This window comes from Neospora caninum, chromosome VIII, assembly GCF_000208865.1.
Source record: "Neospora caninum Liverpool complete genome, chromosome VIII".
NCBI classification, from domain to species: domain Eukaryota; phylum Apicomplexa; class Conoidasida; order Eucoccidiorida; family Sarcocystidae; genus Neospora; species Neospora caninum.
Genome location: NC_018395.1, coordinates 2,734,275 through 2,749,032, shown reverse-complemented (window position 1 = coordinate 2,749,032; position 14,758 = coordinate 2,734,275). Strand labels below are relative to the sequence as shown.

The 14,758-nt window shown below is 52.4% G+C and overlaps 1 protein-coding gene across 1 annotated transcript; it reads right to left on the bottom strand.

Moving 5' to 3' along the window:
• Nucleotides 1-1,649: 1,649 nt before the first annotated feature.
• NCLIV_033510 (hypothetical protein) lies at nucleotides 1,650-10,118 on the bottom strand (the record flags this gene model as incomplete). Its single annotated transcript, XM_003883547.1, has 12 exons — nucleotides 1,650-1,704; nucleotides 1,994-2,245; nucleotides 2,782-3,033; nucleotides 3,539-3,910; nucleotides 4,189-4,345; nucleotides 4,857-4,987; nucleotides 5,349-5,522; nucleotides 6,003-6,240; nucleotides 6,799-6,889; nucleotides 7,472-7,638; nucleotides 8,919-9,259; nucleotides 10,093-10,118. 12 exons carry the CDS (start codon nucleotides 10,116-10,118, stop codon nucleotides 1,650-1,652), a joined length of 2,256 nt encoding a protein of 751 aa, XP_003883596.1.
• Nucleotides 10,119-14,758: the final 4,640 nt, after the last annotated feature.

The window sequence follows — 14,758 nt, the reverse complement described above, 5'->3', positions numbered from 1 at the left end:
ATGCACACCAAGGACGTCCGCGTTTTGTGACTGGGCATACCGCTACGGAATGTTGACAACGGACAGATGTGACAGCGGCCAAGCCTCTCTGTACGACCGTCGAGTGCTAGAGCCATCGCTAGGTCGAGACTTCGGAAGGCCTTACTGTCAGTCTTCTTTTCGCGTGTCGCTCAGAGTGATAGTGCAAAACACCTTTGTTGTACGTTATCGTGTGCCCAAATGTCTGCCGGCTAGCTGTACGTGTATACGGATCCACGGTAGGAGCCATTCTCGTGCATGTTGCGCGATTAAGAGTCGCTGTCTATGGACATATCTATCGTGCACATATTTCGATAGGTAATGCAAGTTCCTGTCAAGGGTGCAGCACTACTCAGTGGGGTATTCCCAGAGGGAGTAAGCGGTAATTTAGCGTGGCAAATGTGACCTCGGGTAGTCTCCGATTCCTGCCAAAGATGCCTTGAGGTTACAGTTTGTTACATTTGAGGGCGAGTGCTGGGGGAACCGAGTAGTCCCGACAGTTCCAAGCCCTCACGGTGAACATGGCACCTATCCTTGCATCATGTTCGTGTCTTGGCAAATGCCACTGGTGGTTCACAAACGTTGCAAAGCCCAAATATCTCAATGCGTTCACTGTTCACATGCCCAGTCGAACCCTGAAACGCGCTTTCTGTGCCCTGAGCGCAGTAGCAGCGTAGTCTACACTTCCGCTATACTCGGAGAGACAGTAGACGATGCCCTGGTTTAGCAGCGCGTGTAAAGCCCTACCACATTATGGGCACATCCGGGGTCTCCAAGCCCACGAGTACGGTCACGTATATATATATATATATATATATATATATATATATATATATGAGCATATCTAGACAATCGAGGCCATCTAAGCATTACATGCAACACGCATTCTGTGTGTGACATTTCGTTTCGCGGCTCCGTTCGTCAACAGGGAGCGGCAACATCTAGTTCAGAAAAACCAAAACGGGCTTGTGACCGTTTTGTATCTCTGTGTAGCGGGTCACCAGCAAGGTTCAGAAGCCATATATATATACATATATATATACATATACATGCCTGTTCTGTAGAAACAAAGACATCAATTTGTATACGTACTTATATTTATGCACGCCTGTATGTACGTATGTGCAGAAGGAAGAGTGTGCTAGGAAGCACGACCCGTGCGAGTGCCGCGATTTAACACTCTTCCGTGTCTTTAGCGTTTGTTTATGAAAGCGGCAATGCAATTGCGTTCGAAAGGCGGAACCGCCCACAAAAAAACAGCTATCCTGTCGAGTTTTGGTTCGTCGACTGCCACAGCAATGAGCCGCGACAAGAGGAAGCAGACCAGCCCTGGTCAGATCATCCTGAACCTCTGAATCGAGAGACCAAGAAGCGCGACACAGCCAGAACCTTCGTAGGAAAGTACTTGTCTCACGTTTTGCTGTAGAAGATAGGGAAGACTAGCGAAGCGATTGCGTCTGAGGACAATCAGCACGACGGGTCAACAGTAGCGAAGAAGCAAAACGGGAGGTCTAGGAACCCCCAAAGAGCAGGGAGGGGAGGGGCCAGGCGGCAGCTCCTGTAGGGAGAGGCGCCAGAGAAGAGATGGGGCATCCCGAACAAGAGAGAGTTAGAGTCCGGAGGGAAACTTCTTAAGCCCGCTGCTGTTGTTGTTGGAGGGCGCGATACTGGTCGTAGTTCAGCAGCCTGTACCGCACACGAAGACATGAAGAAACGCGTTCGCAAGCAGAGATAAAAACGACGAAACAAAACATGCGCAGCGAAGCTGAGATCCCGCAGCTTTTCCAAGAGCATCCCCACAGTCGCGGTTGAACCGCTAAGATTTCTCGCGCGCACACACACAGCTATAGGTGAAGTTCCAGAGCCCATTCCACGTCGTACGACCGGGATAGAAAAATGGAAATCAGACGTACAAATCCGATTTGCGAACCACGCTGTTTCTGCGTCAGAGTCTTTCCTGCTCGTGCGCCCTTACTCGAATTCAGGATCCCGAAGCATCTCGTAGATGGCCGTGACATTTTGCAAGTCTTCTTCATCCCGGACAACAATCCACGATGTCGAGCTGTCCACGGGCTGTACGTCCACCCAGACCGGCGACCAGATCTTCATGATCTCCCATTTCTTCCAGTGAGGCGGATGATTTCGCATCAGAAGCAAGCGCTTCTGCTGCTGCAGCTGCTCGTCTTGGCCTCCCAGATTAATTGATGAAGGTTGGGAACGCGAAAGTCTACAAAGAACAGAGAGGTGGCACGCGATACAAAAACGCCTCTCAAACAACGTGAACAGACCCCACAGACTTACATGTATGTAATATAATATGTATATTATATACAAATATTATATATACAGTATTATATATATATATATATATTTAATATATAATGTAGTATAAAATGTATAGATATAGTAAGATATAGAATGATATAGAACGATGCCGATCAATGCATGCATAGATGTGGCGACACAGTTGCGAATCGATGTCAAAACGCGTATGCCCATTCCCAGCTACCAACGTCTGTGCGCGCATGCACACTCATATGCATATATGTAGCTGTATCTATACGGATGTATATACCCGTATTTATATATATATATATATATATATAAGATGTGTAGGGATGCGTATGCGCTGATGTGTGTGGTTTGCACATGACTGTTTTGAATTCTTTTTTTACACAAGAGCGAGGGATGCGCAAATGCAAGGACCCACGAGAACACCTATCAGATTTTCGCATCCGGGGTCGGAATGACACAAAGACGCACCGTATCCGATTGATGAAGAGTGGGAGGAGGTCGGTGATGCTTTTGCGTTTGGCGCCGTCCATCATGGTCTGAATTTCTTCCGAGGCACTCATGTCATGGCCACTGGTCCTCTCGCCTTGTCCTTCTCCGTCTCTTTCCGGAATTCCAGGTGGATGACGACTCTCCTTGCGCACGTCACTTGAGAGCCTCCTCGGGTCTCCCAGCCCCGCCAACAGGCCTTGCCGCCTCAGCGTTCGGCCGCCGCCATCCGCTCTGAAGCCGCGCCACGCCAGGCAGAAACGCAGGACAAGGAGACACGGGACAGGACCGAAAGCGAGGAATCGGAGAACGAACCGTGTGGAGATTCCGGAACTCTACCACCGACAGCCGGAGTCGTAGAGAGGACACAGAAAGACCCTGGTACGCACGCATGCCCAGATGTATATGCGCAGATCTGAAGAAAGGACAAACGATTGGAGACGCATACATTCCGACACCCACTTCAGGCACACTCTTTCTAACATGCGTGCAGACACCTCGATAGGAACATCTACAGAAAACGAAACGGCTACATTCTTATACAGGAAAGCATATACAGGTACAAATAAATAAATGTGTATGCATACTTGAGACACAGAGACAGAAGCGAGAGTGTGACTCGAGTGTTTGCGGTCACAGCTCATGCATCCGTACTCGGAGCGAGACAAAAATGTAAATGTTGCAGGTGTGGAGTCTGGGTAGGCGTGGCCGCGCGAGGACTCGGGCTGACGGCGGTTACCTGAACTGAAGGTGTTTCCACTTTAGTCCTTGCCGCGGAAGAACGTGAGCAAGTTGAAGAAGAAAGACGATCGACGTCATCATGCTATCGTATCCGGCGTCGTGAGAGAAATCGTCTTCATTTCCTTTCGAGACACTTGAGTCGTGTACCTCCGCTGTCTCCGCAGCTGCTCGTGGTTCGCCTTCGAGGTGGCCCACCGCCTCGTCTCCCTCGACCTCAGTTCGGTCGCACGCGTGGTCTTCCGCTCCCCCGTCGGGAATAGGAGACAAACTCGAAGAAGAGGCGCCGGACGCTTCAAACGCAGAGAAGCGAGCGAGAGACGTAGACAGAGAGAGCGGAGGGACGGCGAGAGGCTGTACAGCTGATGGCACGCTAGAAGCAGGCAGTGGGAACCACATAATGGGAAAACGAACCACATGTGAATCAGGCTTCCGTTTTGCTAAACCCTTTTCTCTCATTAACTAGTGAACTGCCCACAAACGTAGGTACCCATATATATACATCTATTTGTGCAGGCATCTATGGATCTACATAGATACATAAAAAAACATGTAAAAATATGCATATATATATATGCGTGTGTGTGTGTGTTTTTGTGTGTGTTTGGTGTCACCGATAGGGTTCCTAGCCTGCCTAAATTGACGGCGTACGTCCACTTGGTGCCTGGGAGAAGTTCGAGTTGAAACTGCAGCCGTTCCGGTGCACCGAGTGGTCCCGAGTTTTCGCGTCCTTCTCTCTCTCCGCGCTCTGCTTGCGAAAGTGGCTCTTGCGTGGCCGCCGCCAACGCACCCATGAAGCTGCACAGGCCTGCGCGCGAGACAGAGAGACAGGGAGAGACGGAAACGCTGGCAGGGAGAGAAAACGAGAATGTCGGAGACCGCTGGCCACACGCCGGGGCGAAGAAGGGAAGGACGCGCGACGGGCACAGATCGAGCAGCAGGGAAAAAGGTCGCTCAGCCGGACCACCAGGGAAAAAGGGACGAGGGAGAGACGAACGACGAACGTCCAGTGCTGACACCATGCAAGCTGACACGGTTTGAACCGTGAAAGCGATGTAGACATATCCAGATTGAAAAAGGTCGTCTGTATGGTGCTATCAGTTTGTGTATCCCAAGCAAAATCGTGAACATCCTGCGCTGATGCGTGCATGCATACCTCTGCATGCATACCTCTGTTTGTGCGTAAACGCTTTTATATAAATGCATGTGTATATACAAATGCATATGAAAGCCTGTGCACCTGTATTTTTGCATATTTGGACATGGGCGTGAAATTTCTGGCATGAGGCAATGACGCTTCGGCGTTTCGTAGAGCTCACCTTGGAGTGTCGCAGGTGGCTGGAGCGGAGCGAGAACGTCGTGCGACTCTGCAATGAGTTTCGTGTCGAACGTAGATGGAAAGAGCTGGGTCCACGCCGTCTTAAATTCGGAAACGGACTGGGGGAGATCACTGAAGGACGGACAAGGCCCCGCACGTGCACAAACTTGTTTAGCCCGTTCATACCCTTCAGTGGACGCTGTCGCAGGGTGTCTCTCGGATGTGAGAAATGGAAAAGGCGCAAGCATGGAAAGAGGCGGCAGGGGGGAAACCCTTGGGCTTGTTTCGAGAGCAGACGAAAGGATGCAGGGGATCGGATTCGCTCAAAAGAAAACCTTCAGACCCCCACAAACAGGCGTCGAGGCGCTCCACCCTTGAATCACGGCGACGGGCGCACGGCTGCATTCCTCAAAACGACGAGAGTCGATCGAGGGAGACGAAGCAAATGCCCCCACCCGAGGCACAGACGGACCCGGCCCGCACGCACACCTACGCGTAGAGGGTTTGGAAGATATGAAGGAAGTCATAGAAGCAGTTATGGCCAATGACAAGGAGTTTGTGGTCGGAGATATCGTCTAACAGCTGGCGGACGCCCCGTAACTCTTCCACTTTTTGAATGTCTTCTCGAAGGCCGCGAAGCTGCTCCTCGTAAACTTCTTCTTCGGACCTAAAACACAAAGCGACGGCATTCACGAACGCCCCTGCATAGAGGGAAGATCGACAACCCGGCACTCCCTCTCAGGGCGTTTCGCTTTTAGGCTCCAAGTCGCGCACATACAGATCTGTGCACACAATCGCGTGCATCTGTGCATGCATCTTGATAAAAACCATCCACACAGAGATCGATTTCCTGATGAATAGACTCCACTCTCCGCCCGTCATAGTCTACATAGGAGGGCCATGTATAAAATCGCCTGTGTGCGCATTCCTTGTATGCAATTGAAATATACATCGGTGCATACAAGAACGCAGAGAGGCAAAAATGAGAACTGCTGATGCACTTGAACATATTGTGTGGGAAAAGGGAAAACCCGGATCTTTGTCAGCTCTGTGCACATGCGCTTAACAGGTTAAAAGCGACACGTAGTGCCTGCGGCCCACGTGACAGGCTCCTGCTCGTCACCTTTTTTGGACGTTCTCCGCTTACTGGTAAATCGCGAGAACGCGTCGGTCGCCCAGTTTGACAGAAAGCGAGTAGAGGGAGGGAAACTCGGAAGCTACAAGAGAATGAAGGAGCAGGCGCTGCAACGGGCTCTCCACAGGAAGATGAAGAGGTTCCCGCGTGCTGCTGGCTAGCCAGGCCTGAATCGAGGCTCTCGCCGACGCCGCCAAGTCCCTGTCTTCTGCGTTCGTCGTGTCGAGCAAAGAAGAACTTTCCTGAGCGTCTGCAGGCAACGATAAAGCGTGAAGGCGAGAATAAAAGAGAGAGAAGAGCGGGGCGAGCGGGGCAACGGAGACAAAGAAAAAAGAAACCGCGGAAGACACGGAAGAAACAAAAGAGCTGTCAAGGGAAACAGACAAAAACAACATGCATACTCTATACGGACACGTAATTCGTCCGTCCACCAGCCCTTGTAGATGTCGGTGTGTATCGACATATATATATATATATATATATATATATGGGGTCCCAGATAAGGAGGAAGATAGAGTAGACAGGAAAGTGAGGATTATGGAACAGAGGCAAATGTATGTAAATACGTTCTATCGGTGTTCTTACAATCTCACCCCCCAAGGAATATCTAAGCATATCCATCCGCGGATACACACATACTGATAGGTATACATGTACACAATTGTCCATCCATGTGAATGGCTCAACAGTCCCTACTGGACACGTCGACTAGCAGTGGGGTAGGGCGGAAACGTGAGAACGAACAGGGAACATTCTTTTTCTCGACCACAAACGTCTTCATCTGTTGATCTCTGATCTAAAAACGGACCTCGCATCGTCGCCCCCCGCGACCGATGTTTAATCAGATGCTCGAGATCGTCGATGCGAACCTGCAAGGCCTGGCGCTTCTCCTTCTCCTCCTAAAACCCACGCACGACAGGAACTCTCGGGAATACATGCAGACTCGACAACCAAGGAAACGGTGCGTTTGCTCCTCTCCGCCGGTGCCTTGCGTGCGCCTACTCATACACCTCGTTCATCCAACGCGCGTGCACCTACCCAAAGAATATATACAAAACTCTATAAACATACATAAATCTATAAGTACATGCACGTCTATGTGTAGCTCTATTACCCACAAACGTATCGACAACGATTTGCTACACACACAAGCACGCTCATTTGTAAATACGCCCACGGAAACCTGTCGATGCATGTTTCGGGTTTCCAAATAAATGAAGGGCTTGCATAAAGCGAAACATGAAGCGCGAATTCAGGTGACCATACGCGCGCAACACCTCGGCGGTTTGAAATTACCTGTACGGCACACACGTTCCGAACCCCCATTTCATATGGGTGAAAAACTGACCATTTCCTCCAAGTCGATATATCAAGCCCGTTGAGAACTGCTAAAAGGTGCCAGTCAACAGTAACGTTCCATTTTGTTTTGCTTGTTTTCCATCGTGTGAGCGCAGAGAAGCCGCGCCCATAAGTTGCCTGACCTGTGCTCTAAGGAACGGAACGCCTTGATCTAGCCACTGATTGAAATCGAATCCGTTTTCTCGCAGAAACATCAGTGTGCCTGTCGACGCCTGAAACAGACGGCCTTCCCTCGGGAGCAAGTACAGACTCGCAGGCGTCAGAATCCACTTGTGCGGCTCTGCTGTACCTGAAGACGTGCGAACAGAAAAGACGGAAGGCCGTCAGTGAGCGGTCACAACCCACCCGACGGGAGGGAAGAGACGAAGCACGAGAAACGGGACTTGGCAACAGCTCACAACCACTCAGGGGGCTCTGAAAATATGCAGAGTCTTGTATATATATATATATATACATACATATATACACATACATACAAATGGGTACGTGCACGCTTAGGCGATGATATGTCTGGGTATATAAGGTGTAGCGGTGTCATGTACCGGTTTACAAATCGTCACTTTGCCCCTTTGCATGACTAGGTATTTACGAATGCAGCGGGTATAGATTCCACGTGTTGACATATACGTAAATACATGCATATAGGAGAGAAATTGTCACATATGCTTGTCGAGCAGGCAACGTGCGGAGGGTCTTGAGCGTATCTTTTCGTTTTTCCCTTGTGCTTTCTAGGACGCACTCGCTCGGCGTGCAGCGCAGAGTCCAAGCTGGACAGGAAGGAAGTTTCTTGCACCTTCGCAGTGAGCCTCATAGCAGCGGTCGACGCCCAGGAATTTCTCGTTTTTCACGTGCAAACCTAAGCGCGAAGCCGCAGAGCGTGCGAGAAAAGTCGGATGGTGTGCAAGAAACCGGATTCCCAGCGGATGTGCACATTGTCGGCGTGTTAGGCCCGATCATATGCGCGTCTTCTCGGCGATTCCCGCTGCCGAACACAAGGAGCGAGACAGAACTTCAGAGCCGGGGCAACGACCGGAAACAAAATGCAGTCGAAAGGAGAAGGTAGAGGCAAGGCAACAGGTGCACAGGGATCGGGACGAGCGCTCGCACGGGCTGCGCAGGACACGGTCGGAATTAGGCCGAGGGTGCGTGTGCCTTTTGCCAAGCGGGGAAAGCCGAGAAGAGCCCAAGACTGGTTGAGAGGCGAGAGAAGGCGCAGACGATGGAATGGCGAAGCAGGGGCGGCAGCGACAGAGAGTGCGTTGAAACACGCCGATCGTGTGGTAAGACAGGAAGCAAGCGAGAAGCGACTCAAAAAGCGAACCAAAACGGAGGGAATGTGAAAGGCAAACACCCCGAACGAAGCAAGGAGGGGCCCAATCGAGATAGCGAGGCAGGCGAGGTGGAGCGCGACGACCAAAGAAAAGGCCTTCGACAGAAACCAACGGCGGCGAGGACGGCACGGCACAGATAACAAACGCGCGGGGCAAATCCTGGAACAATAACCGTCGTAGGACTGCGAGACAAAAGGACAGAAAGCGAAGAGCCCCGAGTTCTGTCTTTTCCACTCACCAGTCAACTCAACATCGAGAGCAACAAACTCCGCCTTGGCCAGCACATCTCGCAGCGCCTCGAGGTGCACAGGCCACGACTCTCTGTTCGTTGTGTGAGCAGCATGCGGTGGCGATTCTTCCACGCTTTTTCGCGGTTCCGTCGGGGCGTTCTGTCGCTGCACTGTCGAGAAAAACTGGAGACCAGAGAAACGAACGGCGCTGCGGGGATCTCGCAGAGGGAGGGCCCGCGCGCGCAAGAGGGTGTTCGACAGGGGGGCGGTTTCGGACGAGGCACGAGTCGAAGCGTGCGGAGAGGCGGACGAGGACGCAGAAGACGACAGGACAAGAGAGAGGAGAGGACTGTGAGACGGGTTAGCGAGTGAGGAAGGGGAAGCGAAAGCACAGGGAGCAGCCGAAAGACGACGCGGCCAGGCCAATTCCGTGGCAGGCTGGGAGGTGTATGTACACCTGACAGAGGGCTGAGACGAACGGCGATGGAGAGGCCGAACTCCAGATGAAGAGGAAGGGACCGTCAGTCGCCGTCCACGTTTCGATTCTTCTCCTGACACGTGGGGAGATGAAAGGGACGACGAATGACCCAGCTGGTTCGCTTTTGAAGCGAACTCGCGTTTGTGTCCGCCTTCCGCTTCCCACTGGGCTGTTACACCTCCACAAGCGCCTCGTCTCGGTGGGGCTCGTCTGCAGCCGTTTTCCGTTCGCGTTATCGAAGAAGATGCCGCGAAAGAAGTGCACGCGACTAGCGGAGAGGAATGCGTGTTTCTGTGTGCAGTTCTGTAGGCATTGCTTCTTCCGTCTGAAGCGCCGCTCGAGTACGTGTGAACCCCGCTGAGCAGCTTCCTGCCTTCAAATGCAAAAGACGAGGCGGCAAGGAGAGAGATGGTTCGCGTTTTGGACGAGAGTCGAGGAAAACGAGGTTCCTTCCGGAAGGGCGTCACCCTTTCATTCAGAGACGTTCGAGAGAGAAGGGGGACGGGACCAATCCCCCGACCCAGTGGGGTCCGCCGCATTTGGGAGACGCGTCCTCGAGAACGGAGAAAGCACGACGCGATCGGCGAGAACCGGAGACCCAGGACGCAAAAAGCAAGGTAAGGGGAAGACCGAGCATCTAGAAAAGGGAGCGATTTGACCTGACGGAGGAAGGCGGATTCGAGGTCCCGTGCGCGTATCAATACCTGCCTTTTTCGCGCACAGGGATCATTTTTTGCGCCTTGGGTAGAAACTGTTCTTCGCATCTGTGTACAAGTACGCAGATACGGACATCCATGTGTATTTGAGTCGGCAAGAGAAAGATGGAAAGGGAGACAGTCGGCCTGCGATCCAGCGCTCAGTGTTGAATCCTTCTTGGAAAGATTATACAGGAGAGAAAAGCCGGCTTCTCCGTCGCGCACGCACATTCCTAAAGATTTGGAAAACGCCGACAGCCCTTTCTCCGTCTCACTTATCCTTGAGGGGAACAAAACCAAATAGGTCTTTCTCGGTAGTTCACGCACACATACTTGTAGGTGTCTTTTACAGAGACAGGCTTTAAAACCGCGACCAGGATCACCAGCATGTGGATTTACATGTCTGCTGACGAGACAAGTCACCGTCGCTGTTTGTCGATGCTTTTTGTAGGGTGGCTGTAGATGTACGCTGTTCGCCTGTTTGCATGTAACACACAAGTCTCGCTCCTTTTCTCACGTCGCCGCTCCCAGCTCCTCTCTAGCAGCCCCGTCTCGCGCCGGCGTGTGGGGCGGGGCGAAGTCTCCCCCCTATCCGGTCTCCGGCGACGAGTGGAGTACAGATTGCGATGCACGCCGAAGCGGTGTTTTCAGAAGGAGTTAACAACTGTCTTTTTTCTTTGTCTCATGTTCAGCCACGCTTTTCGAAACCGGGAGAAGGTTCATTGTAGGCACGTGTGGGTACAGGGGAATGCGGTGGCATCGCGACTCCGACGCATGCTGCCGGGATGAGGGAATATTGTGCGCAGGCAAAACAGACACAACGTTTGTGCAGGAAGACCGGTGAATCTTTGGGATGTGGCCGAAGGGACCAGAGGTGAACTTGTTTGAACAAACACGCGGCTTCGCTTTCGGCGGTCCTGCCGAAAAAAACGTGACCGCGGTTGCCTTCCTCCCCTCTGGGGCAATACGCCCCACGCTCTTGAGCTAGTAAGTGAAAGTTGCTCGGGTCTGATTGGCTGTCAATTTCTCCGTTGTTCAAATCATTTCCCTTCCAATCCCGTGCTCAAGTGTAGGGAAATCCTTCCGGTGGAAAAGAGTTCGGATGGTGCCAATCATGTCCTCGGTTTTGCGTTGTAGACCTGTCGCGGATTTCCGTCACTTCAGCACAAACTTCCTGTCCAGTTCAGTACCCCTGTTGTTATTTGGAGGGCTGTGAGTGTCTCTTCGGCGTTCCGTAAGGATGATAACTCGCGACGGGCGATCAGACGGCGCGGAAGAGGGAAGCAATTCTCTCCTCTTGCACGACTGTTGAGTGTCGCGAATTGTGTACATACTGTCTGATCCAACGCGAGAGAGACGCTCCAGTCTTTAACCATCGTTTCATAAAGGCAGTCGAGGCCCATATCGTAGCTGGTTCTTCTGTTATTGTGCGTCCGTGTACGGGAATTTCGTATCACATCGCGACAGTGGTACTATGCGGCCTTGAGTCTGTGTGTGGGCATTGTGCCTTGCACACGCACGGTTTTTTTTTTCGACGTGCATGTGTAGAGACAGTTGCTCTTCGAAGGGTGCCGAAAAGCCCCCGGTTTCTGGATGATGACCTCTTTTTGGAACTAGAGTCGATGAGCAAAAAGCGCTTTGATTACAAGTTTCTCTTGGCTGTCTGAAGAGACGAAGAGCGGTCTTCCGTGGCGTGCGTATATCACTCTCTTGTTTGCGCATCATTCGTCGCGGTAATTCATTCGTGCGAACTAGACGGAAGGCTGATCCTATTTCCACAGGATGACCTCTTTTGGAACTAGAGTCGATGAGCTCAAAACGCATTGATTACAAGTTTCTCTTGGCTGTCTGAAGGAAAATCGAGAAGCCTCCTTCGTCGCTGATTGTCTCCGTTCCATCCTCTCTAGGTTTGTCATTTTCATTTCATTGTCCCCGAGATCCTTCGCATGGCTTCCCTGTGTCGGTACATTCACGAATCGCTGAGTGGATGCATGTTCATATGTATTGTATTCACGTGTAAGCACTCAAAACAGGTGTGCATTTGCGTGTGACTTCGTTTGTGTTGCTCAGTCCTTTTCTGAGGAAACAGTGCCGCTCTATATATAGGAAAGCGTCTACCCTTGTCGCGGTGTCTGGTCCATTGTCACGCACGCTAAGCCGGCTGGGAGTGGCGGCGGCACAGGTTGCTGCTGGTCTTCGCTCCGTTTGACGCAGTTCGCCTGCGGATAGCGTCGTAGCGGAGACGAATGTGTCCTCTCAGTGACTAAGAGAATTGAGTCATGTGCAACAAAACACATACAACCGCCCCTCCACGGCGACTGGGCTTCTACCTCCGCCCTTTCTCGTCACTAAGAAGGCGATACACACTTCGTCTACGTCTTGCTCACCACACAAACAAGATATATTTGTTTGCGCAGCGTGCCTGTGACCAAGTCCGCAAAAGGGCAACGTGGCATTTCGAGTTCCGTCCATTTTGCGTGTGTCTCTGTTTTCAGGTGTCTTCTTGCTCTTCACTAGTGTAACTCGAACGAGAGGCGACCGAAGAGACGCTCCATTGTGCGACTTTGGCGCGGAGATACTCATGACAGTGACACGCGATAGCATGGAGGTCCAACGGAAAGCAACCGTATTCCCTCGGGCACCACGTATCGTAGATTGTAGCTCCAACCGGTTGTCGCGCGTACAACACTTCGCTTTTCAGGAGCTCGACCGTAGTTTCACATGAATTGAGGCTGACGTCACTGCGTAGCGCGTTTTCTCCGTTTCGTGTTCCCAAGACTGGGGTAGCGGACCGTTCCACTCGGCGCCGTGTGCCAGGACCGGGAAGGGTGCACGGTCCTTCGACAAAGAGTCGCAGCGTTGGAGAAGTTTACTGTCGCTGCTGACACGCGTCACTTCTTTTCGGTAGACAGATTAGGCCTAGGCATTGTTGGACACCGCCAGCTGCTGCTCGCCGGCCGCCCCGCTAGCGTACAACTCAAAGTAGACAAACGCGGTTGCGTGACACTAGACATCAGCGCTAGTTCCACTAACGACAAACCCGTCTTTCGACACTACTATTTCTTCTTACCCTTGGCCGGGTTTGTGGCTGTGGGTCTAAATCCGCCAGGAGGAAAGTAGATCAGTGCGTGGTTGTCAGTGAAAAGAACACACGCGGCAATCGTCCAGGCAATCCGCAACCGAAGTAGACAACGCGGTGGGAAAGCGCTGGTCGCGGCCCGACGGTCGTCTTCATTTAGCGGCTAACCTCAGCTGGGGACTCGTGTTCCCGGGCTGCCTTTGTCTCGCGGGACCTAAAGCAGCGTGTGTCGCGGACACGCGTGGAGCGGGGATTGGTCAGGGTTGGCACCGCAGTCGAGCTTCCGTCGACAATACTTTCTTTCTCATGGGCAGTTCAAACTCAAAATGCCGGGCGAGCCAACTTGCGCCTACACGTTTCCGGTCCCCCGCGGTCCTTACAGGTACCTGGTGGCTAGCACTGTGTGTATCTGCAAAACGTATATCCTGCGCGACTTCAGCGGGGCGACCGTGTCTACTTGAGGTGGTAAACGCTTGGCACGCAGATATGCATTTCACAGTCTTGACAAAAGACGGGTGATTACGGAATTCCTTTTGTGGCCCGGCGTTCGGCACAGAGGTCCGGTGAGGAGGTCAGCGACAGGTGAATGCAACTGGCGTCGGGGCGACCGGTCAGTGAGGAGGGTTATCGCGCGCACTGTACTGCTGCGTGTTCAGTTTTCCCGGAGATACGAACCAACTGGTGTTGAATGCGGACTGGGGCGCTTGCGGGAGCAGGCAAACCCTCGGAAACAAAGGGGGGCGTTGAGAATGGTCACGCGTTTGTCGTGCTCGTCAGCGCCGTGGGGGTGTGTGCCCATACTGGTTTCCCCAGGCAGGAAACCGGTTGTGGAAGAGTATGCAGTACGGACAGGCCTTCCACCTCGCTCTGCCGCTTGCCTTTTTAATATTCTACACGTGTCTGTGGCGTACGGAGTCCTGGCAGATACGTGGCTTGGCCGCTGACCATCGCAGGATGATGCTCTTTAAAACCAATGCGGTGATCCAGCGGAACGTTCGTGTGCAGCGCTTCAGGATCTCAAGCACACACACATCAGTCCTATCGGGGGCGTCGCTGGTTCGGCTGCCATCCGTTATGCGCGTGCTGCTTTTTTTCTCGGCACCAGTCTGTTGAGCCGTTGATATCTTATCGGCCCGCCCCGTAGCCCGATGTAGACGGTGTAAGCCACGTCTACAGTCTCCCCTCTTTCGTTGATCCCAGATCGACACTCCTTCACGTCCACTGTCGCCAGTTTGGGTCATATGAGGTCCTCTTGCAAGCAAGTGTTAAGTGAACCATCCCGCATTCGGAAAAGCTAAACGCTGGGAATGCCTGTGACCAAACGTGTTGCATGTGGTGTTGTGGGGGAACCCGTGACTATGAATCACTCGGCATGGGACCAACGTAACACCACACCCCACGGGGTGATCTGCCTCTCACTGGCTCTTCCGAAGCCGTCCGCATTCCATCAGTGGCTAAATCCTGTATTGATGCCTTCATAGACCGCCCCGGGCTGCCAGAGCAGGGCTGGGCTTCCACCACCACATTGGCTTCAGCCATTTCATCGTAGAACGCGGCTTGAAGAGAGAACGACAGTATCGCCACGTGTTGCGACGG